General features: G+C 45.1%; 1 protein-coding gene across 2 annotated transcripts in view; it reads left to right on the top strand.

Annotated features, from left to right (window-relative positions):
* The window catches only part of ITGA2 (integrin subunit alpha 2), a 109239-nt gene that overhangs the window by 80838 nt on the left and 8516 nt on the right, over positions 1-19885 (top strand). For both annotated transcript variants that reach the window (XM_083153837.1, XM_083153828.1), the window contains exons 21-27: positions 587-676; positions 2990-3066; positions 5381-5464; positions 15549-15651; positions 16892-17002; positions 18782-18877; positions 19008-19121. In XM_083153837.1, the coding sequence (XP_083009963.1) occupies positions 587-676; positions 2990-3066; positions 5381-5464; positions 15549-15651; positions 16892-17002; positions 18782-18877; positions 19008-19121 (675 nt within the window). The remainder of the gene's footprint in view (positions 1-586; positions 677-2989; positions 3067-5380; positions 5465-15548; positions 15652-16891; positions 17003-18781; positions 18878-19007; positions 19122-19885) is intronic.

Raw genomic sequence — 19885 nt, 5'->3', positions numbered from 1 at the left:
CTCAGTAGAAACTCTGGCTCTCTAGTAGCTGCAGAATGAATAGGCTGCATTGCCATGCTTCCCGGATCAGCTCATAGGTACCACCGCCTCACTATGTGCAGGCAACAGGTTCACTTTAAGATATGGGCAGGGATCAGGCGGTTATCCAAGTGGTTTGGGAAAAGGCACCATAACATCCAATAGACCTTATATTTATGTGACATTCCAGGTTGGTGGGTCAATTGGCTTATAGCTATTATGTTATCAAATCTAATACATACATGTTAGGTAGACTTTGGTTGCTACAGGCAACCTCTCTACAAGTTTTGCCACATCTCCACAGTCTTAAACAATCCAGCCCCTGAGCAGACCAACACAAACTCCTAGGCCATCTACACACCAGCCATCCTGCAGCCCATTGCTTATCCCACTCCAGGCTTATTCAGCCTTCTGTTACTAGCCCCAGGGGGACTTGGACAGGGGCCTAGGGTTTTATTAATGAAGACGTCATGCATGAAGTGAATCCATATGTGGGGAAATTATGTTTTTGCACTTACTGTATATTTACACTGCAAGCATTTATACTGATTTAGTTACTATGTTGCAGGGTGATGGAACAGAAGTACTGTGCCAAGTTGGCAATACACAGTCCGTCAGCTGCCTAGTTGGCTTTCCCTGCCTGAAGGACAATCAGCAGGTATTTAAATGTTTATTATTAAAGAAAAGGAGTAAATGTCATTTTAATGGCCCCCATACACTAGTCCGACTTGTTCTATAGACAAGTCGGACCCGATTACCCTTGAGCTCCGTAGGAGGGCTCACATATACGATTTGGCTCTTGATGTGCATTATTTTACATGCGATAAATAACATGCAATTTATCGCATGTAACTCCTGTGGAGCTGCAAGTAGGGGGGGGGGGCAGTAGAATTAAAAAGAACACATTCAAAAGAATGGATGGCTGCTGATTGGCTGAGAGAGCTCTCTCAGCCAATCAGTACCCGCCAATTCTTTTGTATTCAAATTTTCAAATATCCTGCCCGTTGCCACAGGTGATGCAGAGTGGGGAGATCGACTCTCCTGCCCAGTGCTTCCCCGCTCTGCAGATAGGTGTGTGCCAGCGGTGCAGCACGGCTGGCACACACCTACAGGGGCCGTATTGGATGCAATACATCATGGGTGCTAAAAAAGCACCCGCGATATGCTGCCGATGACTGCAAATATGATTTATCTTATGTGCATTCCGTCTGACTCCAATCCAATTGCCCACAGGACCGGTTATTGGATTGGATGTCATACACATGCTATTTGGGCCTATTTTATCTGATTTCTTGGCCCGATCCACTGAACTCGGGCCAGAATAGCATAGTGTATGAGGGACTAATGGTGCCCACACACATTGGGTCGTATTTAATGAGCCTAATTCGCCATGTTTTCTGCCGATTTTGTGCTATTTTCGTGCTGTACGGCGATTTTTTGACTAAAACGGTGAATCACCCTATTCAATGACCAGATGGCGAATACATTTCAAGGTTTTTTTTGCCATGATTCACCGAGTAGCAATCGCAATCCTAGGAATTTTATTCTGAGGAGGGGCATGCTATTTTTATTCATGTGCTGTAAGCACATGAATATATATTTAATTTAAAAAATATATATATATATTTTTTTTTTTTACACAAGCATCCAGCAGGGGGCCGGAGCCGAGCCGCTCATTAGATATTCATATATTCACTGGACCCGATCATTACATATGCACGATCGGGTGCAGTGAATATCTGCTTCCCTGCTGGCTCTCCTGGGGGGCAGCCTGTGCTGCCTGGCACCCGGGGAGCCCACCTCTCCCCCCCCACAAACTTCTGGGGCAGGCAGGGAGACTTCCATCTCCCTGCCTGCTGCCGTCCTCAGGCAGTGGCGAATATGCAGCGAATCCTAAACAGGATTCGCTGCACGTCGTCATTTTTCTCATTGAATACTGCCCATTGGGATGTGTGCTACTGTAGGTGCGATTTGAGCTATACATTGTGTGCTATGCAATGTGGACTTCAGTGCTATATGATTTGAACGTTACAAACTGTGCTATTTGAACTACATAAGATATGGACTAGACTACAATATGTAATTTAAATATGTAAAGTACATATCACATGCGATTCCCCGCACAGGGTGCGATTTGAACGAGACACAATGCAATGTAGTACAGAAATACCTGCCTGCACATACTATTTTGCCTTGCAATATGGACTACACAGGAGCGCGCAATTTGACCTAGACTCATGCGAAAATCACACCATGGCCCTTATTCAGAACTGATCGCAGTACAAATTTGTTTGGAAAATGGGCAAAACCATGTGCACTGCAGGTGGGACAGATGTAACATGTGCAGAGAGAGTTAAATTTGAGTGGGGTGTGTTGAAACTGAAATCTAAATTGCAGTGTAAAAATAATGCAGCCAATATTTACACTGCACAAAAACAAAATAACTCTCATAAATCTAACTCTCTGTGCACATGTTACATCTGCCCCACCTGCGGTGCACATGGTTTTGCCCATTTTCCAAACAAATTTGTACTGCGATCAGATCTGAATAAAGGCCCTATGTGTGGGCACCTTTTAAGAGGATAAATAATTAGATCTAATATTACTAGCATTTGGGGTTTTAAAATAAACTTTAATTAGCTATTTTTAACAATTCAATTTATAAACTGAAGGGCTCTATGCGTGAATTGTCCTAATGTGTAACATTGATATGATTTGACATTTAGTAAAAAAAACTAGTTTAATGGTTGTGTAACATCGATGATTTAAGGTGCAATTAATGGAGACTACTGCAGAGCACATCATACAAAGTTCCCTTTGGAATGGATGCATGTTTGCCTTATGAGCTGTAATTGGACGAGGACCAATCTGCTTTAATACAATGAGTCTTTGAAATACTCCCAGTCCTGCTTAATCAACCAGCGATATCGTGCTGCTAGTAACTAATAATTATGTTTTGTTTAATGTTTAGGTTTCTTTTGATATCGGATTTGATTTCAACCTAAAAAACCTTCAGGATAAAGTATTTATATACTTCCAGGCTGTGAGGTACTGTTGAGTTGTCTATATTGATGTTGCCATTCACATATTAAACATCCTAGCATCTGATGTGTGTGACCTCTAGCATGTATATACATCACATTTCAAAACCTACAAACTAAACCTGAAATAAAGACTCGGAGAATCAGGTTTGGCAGAAATTGTTAGCTGATTTATTTTAGCACTTTAATGCTAGATTCATTTATTAATAATTAATTAATGGTGGCCCAGAAAGAACGGCCAATTAACTAAGCTCCACCCACACAATCTGCATACGTAATCAAGCCTACCCTAACAAATGGTATCCGCTCGACCTTTCTGCATTGACTACCCACCCATCAGGGTGGGGTCACTGTCCCCGAGCAGGTGATCCAGCGAAGGCCTAAGCTAATGAGAGGCGAGCGCACCGAAAAGCAAACATATACGTAGCATCATCATTTGAATAAGAACTAATTCTATTAACCTGCTGTTCTTTCCCGCCTATCAGCCAACGCAATTAAACACCCACCCAACCATAATAACACAAGGGAGGGAGGGTGGGAAAACTTTCAGGAAAGAGAGGAAGACTCCTCCCTTTCCTGCACTGATATCCCAGCTAACACTGCCCTTCCCTAAGTCCTTATTGGACCCCCGAGTCACATGCTTCCCTAGGTCACACAACAGTCTTGGATGTTTAACCCACTCCATGCCTATTGCAGACATTAAGTTAAGCTTCGTGTATTTTGGAGCATTACTAGCCACTCTGCTACCTGTAGGACTTATTTACTGAACAATTATAAAAAAAGCCTAATAATTGTGATTTAAATAGTAAGAGATTCCAAATTGTGGTTTTCTTTAAAAAAATAAATAAATAAAAAAAGTATTTTATTTATATTTTTCATCTCTTTTTACTTGTTATACTGTGTAACAATAACCGGGGGCCCCAAAAGTACACTTCCCAGTGCGTTTTCGAGAGTTCACAGATACAAGAAATGTTTCTCAACCAAAAACGTATTGTGTAAAGGAAAGAAAGGGATAAACCGAGTGTAGGGATTATTATGGTTCTCTCTTTCCACCAATATTTAAAATGAAGGTCAAAGTTTTACAACCCTTTAGAAGCACTCTGTCCGTTACTTGCTCTATCTACAGTGCATTGCTTGTCTACTGTTGTGCAAGGGCTGCAGAAATTTGCAGGGTCGGGATTGTGAATCGATAATGTGGTCATCGATGGTAGCCAAGTTTGCAAGGGATGACCATCAATGGGTTTGCCAATCAATGGTCGTCCTTTTTTAATCAATGTAATAAAAAGCTTTAAATACAAAAAAAGTGCCACATGAAAAAAGAATTTAAGGGGGATTTAAAGGGCGGAGAAAGCAATATGGGACTGTTCCCTTGATAGGGAACATTTATATTCTTGCGAAGTGATTTGTGGACTCTGTCCTGCCATCATTTTCTGGCTCAGGCTGCTGTCAATGATTTCTAATTGTGCAAAGCTTCCTGGACTACCATGGCAACAACAGTCATATGACACATGATGTAATGAGAGACTTTGAACACTTTCTCCGTCTGTGCTAGGACATTTTCCCCCTGTCTGACAGCCTTATTGTGTCTGCGTCAGTGTCTGTGTCAAACAGCCAAACTTGTTTTCCCTCCATATTTTTTTAAATTACAGTAGATACTTTATAGGATATTACTTTTATTGTAAATAAAACTTAGAAATAGGTTTGATGCATACTTGCCTATTCTCCTGAGTCGGTCAGGAGGCTCACAATAATTGGGTGGCACTCCCAACATACCAGAAGGGCATGCAAGTCTCCCAGAGCCGAAACCCCCCCCCCCAGCCCAGCCCAGCCGTCCTTCAAAGTAGACAGTCCAGGAAGGCAGATAACTGAATCATCATGTCGTCATTGTCCAAATCCCTGCTATTCAATGCTGTAATCTGGGCAATGAATAGCAGGGAAGAGGAATGGCCATGATGACACAATTGTGCGTCCACGCCCCTGAACCCCAATTGTGTGTCCACGCCCCTAATGCCAAACCCTCTCCTGCATGGGACAGCCAGACTATCAGTAACTATGGTTGAATATGATGTCATCACTGCTTCCACACTTTCCGGTTCCTCACTTGAGGACCGGAGTTGGGAACCACTAATGTGAGAGGCAGAACAGAGATTTGAGGCACAGGCAGGCCTGAGGGCAGGGAGTAAGCAGGATAGAGAGAGTGAACTCGAAACTGGCTATGTGGGGAAGGGTACGCTCCCCCAAAACTTGTTGTAGAGATCAGGCCACCTTCTTATAGGCTTATTCTGAAATGTATTTTAAACTGAAATCTGTTTATTTTACAGTGAAAGCGATGAAGCTTCTGAGCAAGACAATGCAGTCAACATATCTATGCCTGTCCGGTACGACTCAGAGATTCACCTCACAAGGTAAATTATGTGCAGCATTTATTATGTACAGTATACGCTGAGAACAATCAGACCATCTGCGGTATGTTTTCCCCTATAAACATGAAACAATATATAACCATACTTGCTAACTTCTCTGATTGCCTCTCTACGAAAAGCCCAGTGAGGAGACACAAATGCCAGGGGGGTGGGGGCAGAGGGAGGGGAGGGCAAGAGGGAGTCTGCTGTCACCAAGCCCCGCCCCCTTTGATGGGATTCGGACATTTTGGCTCGGCTGCGATGTTTTCGCCAGGTGTACACATCTATCCGCACAGTGTACACATTAATTCACAAGGTGGGATTTCACTATAGCGGGGCGGCTACATATTCACTGGCCGCTGCAAATTCACTCAGCAGCGAGCAGGTCTGAATTAGGCCCATAGTTGTGTTTTCAAAATATACACGGCCTGCAAACTCCAACTGGGATTCACAGAAGCGTCTACAAAAGGTATATTCCTTAGGAATTGCATTCAGAAATATTACCTTTACATAGTTTATTTAAAACTGGAATTAATTCAACCCAGGGTTATAGGAAAAAGTGAAAAGTTCATAGTATTATAAGCAGGGCTATTTTTGTGCAGGCTCCAGCAGGAACTGAGGCCCTTATTCTAGTTCACTCTTTCAGACAAAATATTTCTTAGATGGACAAAACCATGTGCACTGCAGGTGAGGCAGGTGTAAAAACCCACCCAAATCTAATTATCTCTGCACAAGTAACACCTGCCTCACCTGCAGTGCACATGGTTTTGTCCATCTAAGAAATATTTTGTCTGAAAGAGTGAACTAGAATAAGGGCCTCAGTTCCTGCTGGAGCCTGCACAAAAATAGCCCTGATTATAAGTGTGATAAGGAGTAATGCCCCCCATACACGGTCCGTTTTGTACTTTTATAGTACACATCGCATCGCTTCGCATTGCTTGTGCATGCAATGCGATGCGATGCAGTGCGATGTAAACTAAGTACAAAAAGTATGTGCAGCACATACTTTTTGTACCGTACGATGAGATGCGCGGGAGCGTGCATCTCATAGTACAGAACGGACGGTCCGGGAACGGACCGTCTATGGGCACCTTTAGGATGATTTACTGTATCCCACGCAGCCGCAGGGTCACCCCTTGTCTTTAGGCTTCCGGGACATGTGACTATTGCGTGCGGCAGGGTTCTCTTTAATATTATCTTAGCTGCCCAATGACTCATACACATAACATAGGATTTACCAGAAATGACATCCAATGTCTCAAACACTGAATGTAAATAACTTCCTACTATTAGTTCACACCAGTAAATCAACAAAACCTCCTTGTTATTGTTAAACAACCTTCAGAAATGAGCAATAATGAACAGTGTCGTCCCTGAAGGATTTCTAAATAATATATAATTGACAGTAAGATGATAATAGTTTTAAGATGAGAAAAGAAAAACAAACTGGTGAAAAAACCTCAACATTAACAAATGAGTTCACTTATAGAACGGTTACTGTAATGCTGGAAACTCGGCCCTTAGGGAGAAATGCTCTAGTCTAGAACATGTACAGTACCATTCCCTGCATTATTACACATTACATATAGGGGCCTGACGCTGGATCACTCCCAAAAGCAAATTCTCACTCTTAAGGTGCTTACACACTGTACAATTTTTTGACCAATTTGGTTGAAAGACATTTCCATTGAACCCAGTGTCCTGGACGAAAGATGTTGACGAAAGATATTGACGACAGACAAACAACGCCAGTTGTTCATCAAGATTGTTCGTCAACTGTGCATGCAGCTCAATTTGAATATCTTTCAAAAATAGCCTATAAACTGTAGCTAGATCTTTCGTCTTTCGTCAATATATTTCGTCCAGAACACATTGGTTCAATGGAAATGTCTTTCAACCAAATTGGTCCCAAAAAAATGTACAGTGTGTATGCACCTTTAGGGACAAAACCATGTGCACTGCAGGTGGGGCAGATGGAACCTGTGCAGAGGGAGTTAGATTTGGGTGGGGTTTGGATTTCAAACTGATATTTACAGATGGAGGCAGCCTCAGCCAGCCTGCTAGCGTGTCATATCCATAGCGCTGGTGGGGGTGTGATTAAACCAGACAAGCTAGGAGCAAGAGAAACCTAAAGAGAGGCAGATGTCTGCAACAAATAGAAGCTTGTAGCAGGTTGCATGCTTCCATGCACAGGGGCGGATCCAGGATAAAATGACAGGGGGGGCACCATGATAAAAGAGGGTTTAGGTGGGGGAGGGGCGGTGTTAGTGGTGCCAGTGTACAAGCTAAGAGAGTGGCAGAGAGAGGGTGAAAATGGGATTAAAAATAGGCCCTGGCATTTAAAATACGCAGGCCCACCATGGCGACAAAAGTGAAGGATGTAGTTGTGCACACGCCGAAGGTGCGCTCTGGAAAAGGGGGTGTGGCCACTCAACAGGGGGCGTGTCCTTGAGTGTAGTGTACAACACCATATACAACTTCTACACATTATGTAACAAAATACTAGACCCCATTATACTTGCCCCTTACACATGATGCCAAATGGATTGAGCCAAAATTCACATAATGCCACACGGATTGAGCCAAAATTTACATAATGCCACACAGATTAAGCCAAAATTCACAATACGCTTCATAAACAGGGACATTGTCCACCAAAGGCGCGCATTAAACATTTACACCATAATGTCCATTACACGTTAAGTTACACGCCATTATGTCCATTCCTATTAAAAATTATGCTACATAAGTGCTTCTTATCTACATGCTCATTGCCAAGGGTTCCATGCTCATTGCCAGAGGTTCCATGCTCATTGCCATGTGGGATTACATGCTCATTGCCAAGGGGGAATACATGCTCACGGTAAATGGGGGACAGCCGCCGCAGGGGAGAATTGATAGCCACTGAACGTGGCAGAGCCTGGCTGTATTCAGAGCACTGCAGGTCCCGGCTATTTGAAATAATACCCCTTTCACACCAGAAAATGCATTCCCATTAAGACCCCTTTTACACCAGCCTAGTCCCTGCATTTTCTGGTGTGAGAGGGAGAGAAAACCACCCCCCCCCTTTAACCAGTTATCTCATTTAACCGGCTATATCTTCGGAAGTAACTGACCCATTTACATGAGACAAGTATCATACTGAAGAACTTTTGAGTGGGCTTTGAATGATTTTGGTCCAGTGAAACTGGGCCTTTTGGTTCCAGAGTAATCTGCCCTCAAACAACATGAACAGCCATGCAATTACATTTCAAAAATAAAAAAAATCGGTTTACATGTAATATTTCTGGAACCGATTGACCGATATGGACCAGCCTGATATCATATTGAAGGCCCAGCGATTTGGAATTGAATGAGATCAATCACAAGCTTCTGTGATGCCAGGGGGGAAACTGGCAGCCATCAGAACTGGGTGGGGGTCGGAATTGACGGGTCCCATATTATCCTATGGGGAAAAAACGTTACAGCTTTGCCAGGCGATATCTCTGGTTCCCGGGGGGGCTAGAGACACGGGGCTTGGCTTGTTGGAAAGCCCTGGCCCTCAGCTACAAAATGAAAATGAAATGACAGGGGGGGCACGTGCCCGGGTGCCCCCCCCCTGAATCCGCCACTGTCCATGCATGCATAAAGGAACAGGCCTGGAACATACTGTAGGACACTGGATGGCCCAGATTGACCGGACTGCTGGAAAAAAGTAAACAAGTAGCTGGAACCTGGGTTCTGGAGAAAGGAAACTGGAAGCTAGTACCTGGGAACAGAAGATGTAGCTATAACCAGTGTCAGGGTCTTCGTCTGCAGTCCCTATAACAGGATCAAGCACCATTCAAAACTGCTGCAGAGGCACAGGCCTCCAGATCACAATTTACTGCAGCTGAGACCAAAGATAACGAGCTAATTAAACAACAGTCTTGTACACAGAGAAACACACAGAATTGAGTTGCAAAGGCACATAGTCACCACCGGAGGCCACCAGAGAGTCCATTACCAGAAATAGACTCTTGAAAAACTCACAGAAACTGATAAGAATTAATCAAAGGAGGCACGAGCCACCGTGGTCGCTCATGACAGCAATAGCATCCACTACAGGGTTGCAGGGAGTGCGAGTCGCTTCCAGATGTCACCAAAATGCTTGCTCCTCTTCAGTGACAGGAGCCAGATGCTGGACTGTAACATTACGTGCAGCACTTGGCTCCCGTCAATATGTAGGAGCTGCCAATGCAGACAGTCTCTGGGGGCAGTCCAGCATTTCAAGGAACTTCAGAGTGAATGTTGGCCCATGTGGCCACACCATTTCACGTGAAGCGACACCCCTTCCATGAAGCCACACCCCTTTTATCTGCACAGTATTTAAAAAAAATGGAAAAAGTGTATTTTCCTGCATATCTAATAAAGGATGGTTTTAGTAGCTGTACAATTAATGTACTCTTAACTTTCTATGAATAGTAAAAAGTTCAGAAAATAGGACTTATTGCATCGGTCAGTTAACTGTAAAAAATGTATGAGCTAAAATGACAATTTTATGCCTGAGCATTTGTAATCTGGGATTGCTTGTGAGCATAGAGGGCTGAGTTGGATGCAAAATTGAAAAAAAAAATAGGGAAATCAGGTAACACTTCTGTTGCCCAAGAGTGAAGACAGGCCAAGTTACAATTACCAATAATGCCTTTCACAGACATTTTCCCCTAGAACAATCCAAGGTATTTATGGATCTGTGTCCTTTACAGTCCATAACCCGGGTTCAACCTGATTGTCCAGAGGTTCTAAAATATTTTGCAGATTTCCTGCATATTTAGGGGTAAATTTACTAATGCTGAGTTCTCATTGCCGCCCCTGCAAAATCCCAGGTTTTTCTTGCCGGATTTTTTGGGGGGGCACAGAGCTTGTCAGCTCAACAGACCCCCTTCACACTGCACCTCAGACCCGGGAATTTCCCATGTCTACCCCTTTCACACTGCTTTCCATGGTCTGCCTTCCAACAAGTGTGTGGAATGTAATAGAAGATTGGTTGTTGGGAAATTTGTACAAATTGCTGTGATAGGCTGTTTAAAAGCAGCTTTTATTGGCTGGCTAAAGATGATGTCACATATCACATGATTACATCCTCCAATGAGCTCGTTTTTGTGTGAAATACCCGGGTCTGTGCTGTTCACACTGCCATACACCCGTGTATTACCCAGGAAAAACCCTGCAAAAAACCCAGGTGTAATTCCAGGGGCATAACACCCGGGAATTTTACAAAGACCCTTTCACACTGAGACAGGACACGGGAATTTTCAGCTTGCCCCGGGAAATACCCGGGTTTTTGTGTCAGTGAGAATAGGAGTTCTATTGAAGATGAGATGTTGCTCATAGCAACCAATCACATTTACTTCATATTTATTTAGCAACTTCTAAAAGATAATAGATAGAATCTGATTGGATGGTATTTGCAACATGCCATCTTCAGTAGAACTCCCATCTTAGTAAATTTAGCCCTTAGAGCGATTCATAAATGTGTTTTTTCTTTTTGTTTTGTTGTCATACTTGGTCAAATGCCATGGGCACATGCTCTGTACTCTGTGGACGTAGAGCCTACATATTTTGGGGCTTATTTAGACTTGGACGCAGTTGCATCAAATCCACGGTTGCCCACCCTCACGGAATGGCCAGGAGGCTCCCAAAAATCAGGTCCCCCTCCCGGCCCGCCGAGATAGTGCGCATCCCTCCAGGTTACCGGCAGACACCCCCCCCCCCCCCTTCCGCATCTCGGCAGCATTAATTTCCCACAATTTGCTGCTTTTCTGTGGAGAGGGCGGGGCTAGCGATGCAAATCGAATCATTTAGCCTCACCCTCTCCTTGAAGCAGGATTTGCAGTGCTTGGGGGGGGGGCTTGATGACATCTACATCAGGCCCCACCCCCTAAGTGCTGCTGACAGTCTCTGGGCTTCTCCCAGTCAGGAGGGGTGTGGTATGATTCACCCACAGTCGGGATCCCGACAGTCATTATCCCGACTGCCTGGTCCCAGACAGTGTGGCCAGCGCAACAACAAAGCCCCTTTCGGGCTCGCTGCGCTTGCCACGCTGCGGACATGGTGGCGAACTACGCTACGCTCGCCACCTATTCTATTCTCACTCTATGGGGGTCGTGGACCCCCCCCCCCCCCCCCCCCCCGAGGGAAAATAGCCGATTTTTTAACAGTCGGGATCCCGACTGTCGGGACCCCGTCCGGCACCAGTTAGGAGACTTTAAAGGTATGCAACCCTGGCTAAGGCACAGGATTAAAAAAAAGTGTATTTACATGTGTGTTTTGGGGAATAATTTGCAAATGTGCTATACAGTTGTCACATGGGGGCCTGGCTTGGCACACCCTGCACCCACATATGGACTGCAAGTAGGTAGAAAGAAGGGGATTTAGGGGAACTATAAATGGCAAATTAAGGTGTTGTGGATTTTTAAGATTTTTTTTACATTTCCTGTGCTCATACTGTATTTACATTAGAGATGGGCAGGTTCTGATTTACTCTGCTTTCAAAGCAGGATCTTATTGGCTATCCCAAATCACATGACAGTGGTTGACAGTTGATAGCCAATAAGATCCTGCTTTGAAATCAGAGTAAATCAGAGCCTGCACATCTCTAATTTACATGTTTTTACAGATGAACTACATGTCTCAGCGAGCCCTGGATTCCAGGACATGTGCTGGATCTTGTAGTTCTACAAGTGGCAGGTTGCTCTGGCACCAGTGGGTCTGATAGCACTTGTAGTTCTGCAGGCATCTGGCATGCCAGGGCTTGATAGGACCTGTAATGCTGCAGAAACAAAAAGTGAACTGATTAATTAAATGTATTACCCACACCCATTGTCCCAGGGGTGTGGGAGGGGTCGTTGTGCCTTCAGCACGGGTCTAGGCGGACCCAAAATGTTTTGGCTGGCCCAAGTCCCCTATGGCAGGTGTGGTCAGACTTTAGGAATTGATGATAAACTGTAAAGAAAATACATAGCACATAATAAATGCATGCAGCATGCATCTCATTTACCTCCAATGCAGCGTGTTTACCCAGCTCGGTACAGCTGACCCAGTGCTTGTGATGTGTTTGTACAATTCTTCCATTGTACTAACATTTCCATATCATAAATGCAGAATGAGGATAATGCGACTATGGGGGAGATGCATAAAAGCTTCAAGAGTTAAAGCAAGAGATTCTAAGTCAGACAAAATGTTAGAATCAGGCCCTACTTATCCTTCTCTTCCTCCTTGTGCTGTAGAATATGTGCAGCTACTGACAACAGCGAGAGGACAGTGCTCTCTGGTGTTGTGCCTAACACAGAATCAGGCCCTAGTTATCCTTCTCTTCCTCCTTGTGCTGTAGGATATGTGCAGGGTCTGACAACAGCGAGAGGACAGTGCTTTCTGGTGTTGTGCCTAACTCAGAATCAGGCCCTAGTTAGCCCTCTCTCCCTCCAAGTTCCGTAGGATATGTGCAGGGTCTGACAACAGCGAGAGGACAGTGCTTTCTGGTGTTGTGCCTAACACAGAATTAGGTCATTGTTAGTCTTCTCTTCCTCCCTGTGCTGTAGGATATGTGCAGCATCTGACAAAAGCGAGAGGACAGTGCTTTCTGGTATTTTGTCTGACTTAGAATCAGGCCCTAGTTATCCTTCTCTTCCTCCTTGTGCTGTAGGATATGTGCAGCGTCTGACAACAGCGAGAGGACAGTGCTTTCTGGTGTTGTGCCTGACTCAGAATCAGGCCCTAGTTATCCTTCTCTTCCTCTTTGTTCTGTAGGATATGGGCAGCGTCTGATAACAGCGAGAGGACAGTGCTTTCTGGTGTTGTGCCTAACTCAGAATCAGGCCCTAGTTATCCTTCTCTTCCTCTTTGTGCTGTAGGATATGTGCAGCGTCTGATAACAGCGAGAGGACAGTGCTTTCTGGTGTTGTGCCTAACTCAGAATCAGGCCCTAGTTATCCTACTCTTCCTCTTTGTGCTGTAGGATATGTGCAGCGTCTGATAACAGGGAGAGGACAGTGCTTTCTGGTGTTGTGCCTAACTCAGAATCAGGCCCTAGTTATCCTTCTCTTCCTCCGTGTTCCGTAGGATATGTGCAGGGTCTGACAACAGCGAGAGGACAGTGCTTTCTGGTGTTGTGCCTAACTCAGAATCAGGCCCTAGTTATCCTTCTCTTCCTCCTTGTTCTGTAGGATATGTGCAGCGTCTGATAACAGCGAGAGGACAGTGCTTTCTGGTGTTGTGCCTAACTCAGAATCAGGCCCTAGTTATCCTACTCTTCCTCTTTGTGCTGTAGGATATGTGCAGCGTCTGATAACAGCGAGAGGACAGTGCTTTCTGGTGTTGTGCCTAACTCAGAATCAGGCCCTAGTTATCCTTCTCTTCCTCCGTGTTCCGTAGGATATGTGCCGGGTCTGACAACAGCGAGAGGACAGTGCTTTCTGGTGTTGTGCCTAACTCAGAATCAGGCCCTAGTTATCCTTCTCTTCCTCCTTGTTCTGTAGGATATGTGCAGCGTCTGATAACAGCGAGAGGACAGTGCTTTCTGGTGTTGTGCCTAACTCAGAATCAGGCCTTAGTTATCCTTCTCTTCCTCCGTGTTCCGTAGGATATGTGCAGGGTCTGACCACAGCGAGAGGACAGTGCTTTCTGGTGTTGTGCCTAACTCAGAATCAGGCCCTAGTTATCCTTCTCTTCCTCCTTGTTCTGTAGGATATGTGCAGCGACTGACAACAGCGAGAGGACAGTGCTTTCTGGTGTTGTGTCTGACTCAGAATCAGGCCCTAGTTATCCTTCTCTTCCTCCTTGTTCTGTAGGATATGTGCAGGGTCTGACAACAGCAAGAGGACAGTGCTTTCTGGTGTTGTGCCTAACTCAGAATCAGGCCCTAGTTATCCTTCTCTTCCTCTTTGTTCTGTAGGATATGTGCAGGGTCTGACAACAGCGAGAGGACAGTGCTTTCTGGTGTTGTGCCTAACTCAGAATCAGGCCCTAGTTATCCTTCTCTTCCTCCTTGTTCTGTAGGATATGTGCAGCGTCTGATAACAGCGAGAGGACAGTGCTTTCTGGTGTTGTGCCTAACTCAGAATCAGGCCCTAGTTATCCTTTTCTTCCTCCGTGTTCCGTAGGATATGTGCAGGGTCTGACAACAGCGAGAGGACAGTGCTTTCTGGTGTTGTGCCTAACTCAGAATCAGGCCCTAGTTATCCTTCTCTTCCTCCTTGTTCTGTAGGATATGTGCAGGGTCTGACAACAGCGAGAGGACAGTGCTTTCTGGTGTTGTGCCTAACTCAGAATCAGGCCCTAGTTATCCTTCTCTTCCTCCTTGTTCTGTAGGATATGTGCAGGGTCTGACAACAGCGAGAGGACAGTGCTTTCTGGTGTTGTGCATTAGTGATTCAGACTATTTCGTAGTATGTGCACATTAGCTGATTAAGGGGGTGATTCTGTAGGACTCAGTGAGCAGCAAACATTGTTGCTTACCGAGCACTGAAACCCCCCCCCCTCCCCCGAACGTCCTCTGCAGATGGGGCGAGCACTGACATCCTGTGACGTCTGCCTGAAAGGGTATACCCGGGATTTCACTCCCGGATACTGAGCACCTGCAATTGACCAGGGTTTTTCCCGGTATTTAACTCCCGGGTATTAAATACCGGGAAAAACCCTGGTCAATTGCAGGTTTTTGAGTTTTAAACATGTGATGTTGCTTTTTTTGCTGCCGGGTGTGTCCCATTTTAATGATGAAACACTGAAATGCTTGAAAAGCCTGGCTTATGTGTGAAAGGGGTATATCCGGGTATTTCCCGGATTTGAGGTGTAGTGTGAAAGGGGGCCTGTTACTAAAATCCCGAGAGTGACCTGGGTTGACAATCCCGGGTAAACCTGGACAAAATCCCAGGTAGTATGTCTAAAAGGGGTATTAATAGGTTGATCACTTCCGGACCCTTCAGTGCAGCTGGATTGGGTCCAAGGGCTGCACTTTTATTTTTGTTTAGAATCTTTTCAGTCATTTAACAAATTAGTTCTATTTTATCTCAATCTCAATCATTTTTTATGATATAAATATATTATTGTTGTTCATTATTTTTATTACTAGATCATCCAACATTCATTTCTATGAGGTGTTCTCTGGTGCCGGTGTTCCGTCAGTTGTGAATGATTTACATGACATTGGTCCGGAGTTTAACTTCTCGATAAAGGTGAGTAACACGAGGTGAATGGTTTGCCTGTGTCCCTCTTGCAGAGCACAGTATGTTATGTGTTAACTATTCGCTTTTTATTGTCGCTCATTACTGTCTCTGGAATTCGCACAACTATTACAATGTCCAACTTTCTAACATTACGTAAACTTAAAACCTGCCTAGTTTACAGCTAACTCCTGCCAGCTGTATTTTAACGTCATGCCCCCTCCCTTCACCCTAGAACTTCAATTACTGCGAGGAGCACAGGCATATGTCCGATTTGTGTACATATATATTGTCACTTATTGTATGTAAGACTTATTATTCTGTCATTTTGGTGTAAGTAAAACCCCATATAGGTGAAATTATAACGGGTGCAGAGCAGTGGCAGCTCCATTTGGTAAAATCTGGGTAAAGGGATAAGCATATTACTATTTCACTGGTTCTGAAGGCCTTATATGGGTAGGAATAAGTGTCCTTTGATTTAATGTGGAAGACCATGAAGTTCCCAATAGGAGTGTTTGAGATTTCCTGATGGCAGCCACTTGTCCACTGGTATGCTGGTTTAGGGATTGGGCTAGGTATCCCAAATGGATGATCAGTCACTCAACCAGTCTTTTAATGGTGCTCTAGGATTTCAGGATGTTTAGATTATATCACAAATGATTTGTAGTCTCTGTAGAGCGCCTTGGCTTAACTATAGCCCCGCAGCCCCCGCGGTGGCGGGGAGGCGCTGAGAAGGTGTGGGCGCCAGGGTTGCGGGGCTATTGTTACCCGCTGCCGTCTGCCGCCGGTGCTTCTGTCTGCTCCCAGCTCCTGCTGCTAATAAAAAACAACCCGCACAGTTAGGGCCATGGTGGGTATCGAACCCATGACCTCAGTGCTGTGAGGCAGCAATGCTAACCATTACACCATCCGTACTGCCCCTGCGGACATATTTCTAACCTGGTGAATTGATAATGCACCAGCCAGTCAGCTCCTGTCATTTTTCAAAACCAGCCTGCAACATGACTGTTAGGAGCTGATTGGCTGGTGCGTTTTCACTTTATCACTTCACCAGGCTTAATATATCTGCACCTGTTTTCCATGTTGTAAAGAACAATGGCATATGCTTGTCCTGTATAAATCAATTTAAATAATATATGAATCCTATATAGTGTGTTTATTATAGTTACTATATTTGTAGAAACACCTATTTGATATCCTCCTTTATGCCATTGCATGCTGTTTCTGATATATACATGAATTGTACTTCTAGATTAGTACCGGAACCATTCCAGTGACAACAGCTTTTCTAACAGTAAATGTTCCAGAGTTCACGAAAGCAGACAACCCATTACTGTACATCACAGCAATTCAAACAGACCAGGTAAAAATAATCAGCTGTTTGTCTTCTGGACTAATTTTATCAGTTGAAACAACAGGTAAGAGATGGATTTATTATCCTTGTATTGGTGTAAAAGGAAAGCTAGCACCCTTTGCAGGGGCGGATTTAGGTGTCAGGCCGCCCATAGGCACACCATTCTTGGCCGCCGCCCCCCGTTTCCCTCCCCTGCTACCGCAGACTTACTGCCCCCTTCCTCCCCACATACAGGTACCTGTAAGCTTACAGCGGATGACACAATGGGTGGAGTGAGGAGCGTGGGACGGAGGTAGTTCACTGCTGGCGGTACTACAATGGGCCGCGGCTCAGTCACTGCCTTTGGTAGCTCCCACTCACAAGCGCTGGCGGGGGAAAGCATGGAGAGGTGGCGCTGCGGTGGGAGCGTGACTGCAGCTGCTCTGCTGGAGCAGGATTGCGGGACTAAGAAGGCGCTGCTGGCGGGAGTAGGACTGCAGGAGGCCAGGGTGAGCATGGGACAACAGCAGCGCTGGAGGGGGGGCAGGACGACAGCAGCGCTGGAGGGGGGGGGGCGGGACATCAGCTGAGGGTCTTTCCATCACCAGCCCCGATGGGGGAGCATGGGATGGTGGGAGCGTGGGAGGGGACTGCTTCTGTGATGCTGAAGGGGGAGCACATGACTGTCCGCATGTTTAAAAACAAAAAAGCTTCAAAGGGTGCAGGGGACAGCTGCCGCCCATAAAAGGTGCCGCCCCTAGGCCCGTGCCTCACGGGCCTAGTGACAAATCCGGCCCTGCACCTTTGTGTATAATTATTTTGAGGCCCCTAATTATACAAGGAGTTGTTATGAAACATCTGAACAATTATATAAGACCCCTAGAGCCACACTAAAGAGGTCCTCTGCCTATAACAGCTGTCTATTGTTCCATTAGAGTTCGTTCCACCCACCAGTACTTAGGTTGCCTCCAGGTCTTAGAATGCAGGACAGTAGGGCTTTTATAATCAACAGGTGATCACAGTAGTATTGGCTGTAGCTGATGTAACAGAAATATAACTGGGCTGAGGTATTACTGAGGGGGACAGATATGGCAGCAGGATCACCACAAGCTGTTTTGAATTTCCATGACCACTGATGGTATACAGTATGTGGCATGAATAGGTGAACCCGGAAAAGCACAGGGGCTATGATAGCCTGCAGGCAGTGCAGTGTACAATACAGAGTTTTAATGCTAACGTTAACATTTCTGTTGACAGCACATTGACTGCCAGCCTTTTATACAGTATGTCAACATTTTAACTGAGTTTCATGTGTGCGACATTTTAACTGTGCTAACATTTTGTTTGTGTTGACATGTTGGATGTTAATATTTAACCAGGTCTATATTTTGACATTCCACATACTTATGTCGACCTTCTGGCTATTGACCTTGTAATTGCCGACATGCTGATTACATCCTGGTAAAAAGCTGTTAATCGTGAACATGCTACAGTAATAGCAGAACGAGGATTGTAACTGAGGGAATAATTGACATTTCAGATATAATGCACCACTTACCCTGAAAACACTTTCCTATGACCTTCTCCTGCAAATATTTTGGACCCATTTGCTGTTGCTCTCATACACTGTGCTGGGAAAGCCATCTGCAGCACCAGACACATCATGGAACGCTAGAATTGGCCAGTGCGGCTGCTTAGAGTCTCTGCAACAAACACAGGGTTCCACCGTCACCATCCTAAATTAAATCTATTGTTATTGGAAGGGTCAGCAAACAATTATAAAAGTATATTTTTCCATTGCTTTTCTAGGCTACTTGCACTGCTAGTGTAAACCCTCTCCAGATAGGAAAAAAAGAATATGTGACTTCATTTAAGGACGAGAACCTTAAACACTCTCAAGAATTAGTAAGTATCTGCTGTTTGTTAATTAGCAATGTGATAGTAAACATATGTACGCAGTGGCGGTTTTTACCTATGGGCTTGCTATATGGCATCCATCTAACAAATTTATAATAAGATTCTTTCTATTTTAAAGACCTGCGATAATACAAGATGTACAACATTCAGATGCAGGATCGAAGACCTTCAGCTCAGAGAAGATTACTTTGTAAATGTATCTACCAGAGTCTGGAATGGGACATTTGCAGCTGTAAGTATTGGACACAATTAGTGACTGTACAATGACAGTAGCATACCCTCCAACCAGGGCCGGATGTTTGGGGCTGCTCGGGGGGACTCGGGAGCGCTCAGGAGTTCAGGTGCATGAGTCCTCCCGAGCAGCCGCGAACATCCCCGAGCCTGCCGCCTACATCACTGCTGACTGTGACTGGCAGCTGGGGCAGTGGCGGCAGGGAAACTCCGGAGCGGAGGTGAGGGGTGGGGGGCCTTCCTGCATCCTGTAGAGGGTTTTGCTGGGGCAGGACAAATCTGCCCGGGTAGGTTTGTCCTGCCCCAGCAAAGCCCACCACTCAAGGGGTTAATAGTGAGAATGAGGGATGCAGTATACAGGCATGTGTTACAGCGTTGTAGGAGGTCTGACATGCCTCCAGTGGGCGTGGCAATGCCACCAGTAGTTGTGTTGTTATATGCAGTGGCAGGTGAATATCTAAAAACCCTGCAAGTACAAATGATCAGAGGGCAGAACAGCAGGACCATCCCCTCACGTGGTAACTGTCCCTCTAAATTCAGGACGGTTGAGTGGTACATAGCTGTATGTGCAAACTCGCACCACCAAAGCCTCTTATGTGATGTCATGTCTCTCTGCACAACTACACCACCAACATTTGCACCAACAGATGGGAGATGCTGGGCAGATCTGAGGGAAGACATGGCAGTTCTGTAGGCACGTCGCACCTACATGCAAAAATATTCCGTTTTATGGGGTGGTTTCTTATTTGGGTATAAGGACCAAGG

This window comes from Crinia signifera, chromosome 1 (assembly GCF_055691185.1).
Source record: "Crinia signifera chromosome 1, ASM5569118v1, whole genome shotgun sequence".
In the NCBI taxonomy this organism is placed as follows: Eukaryota; Metazoa; Chordata; class Amphibia; order Anura; family Myobatrachidae; genus Crinia; species Crinia signifera.
This window is presented reverse-complemented; position numbering and strand designations above follow the sequence as displayed.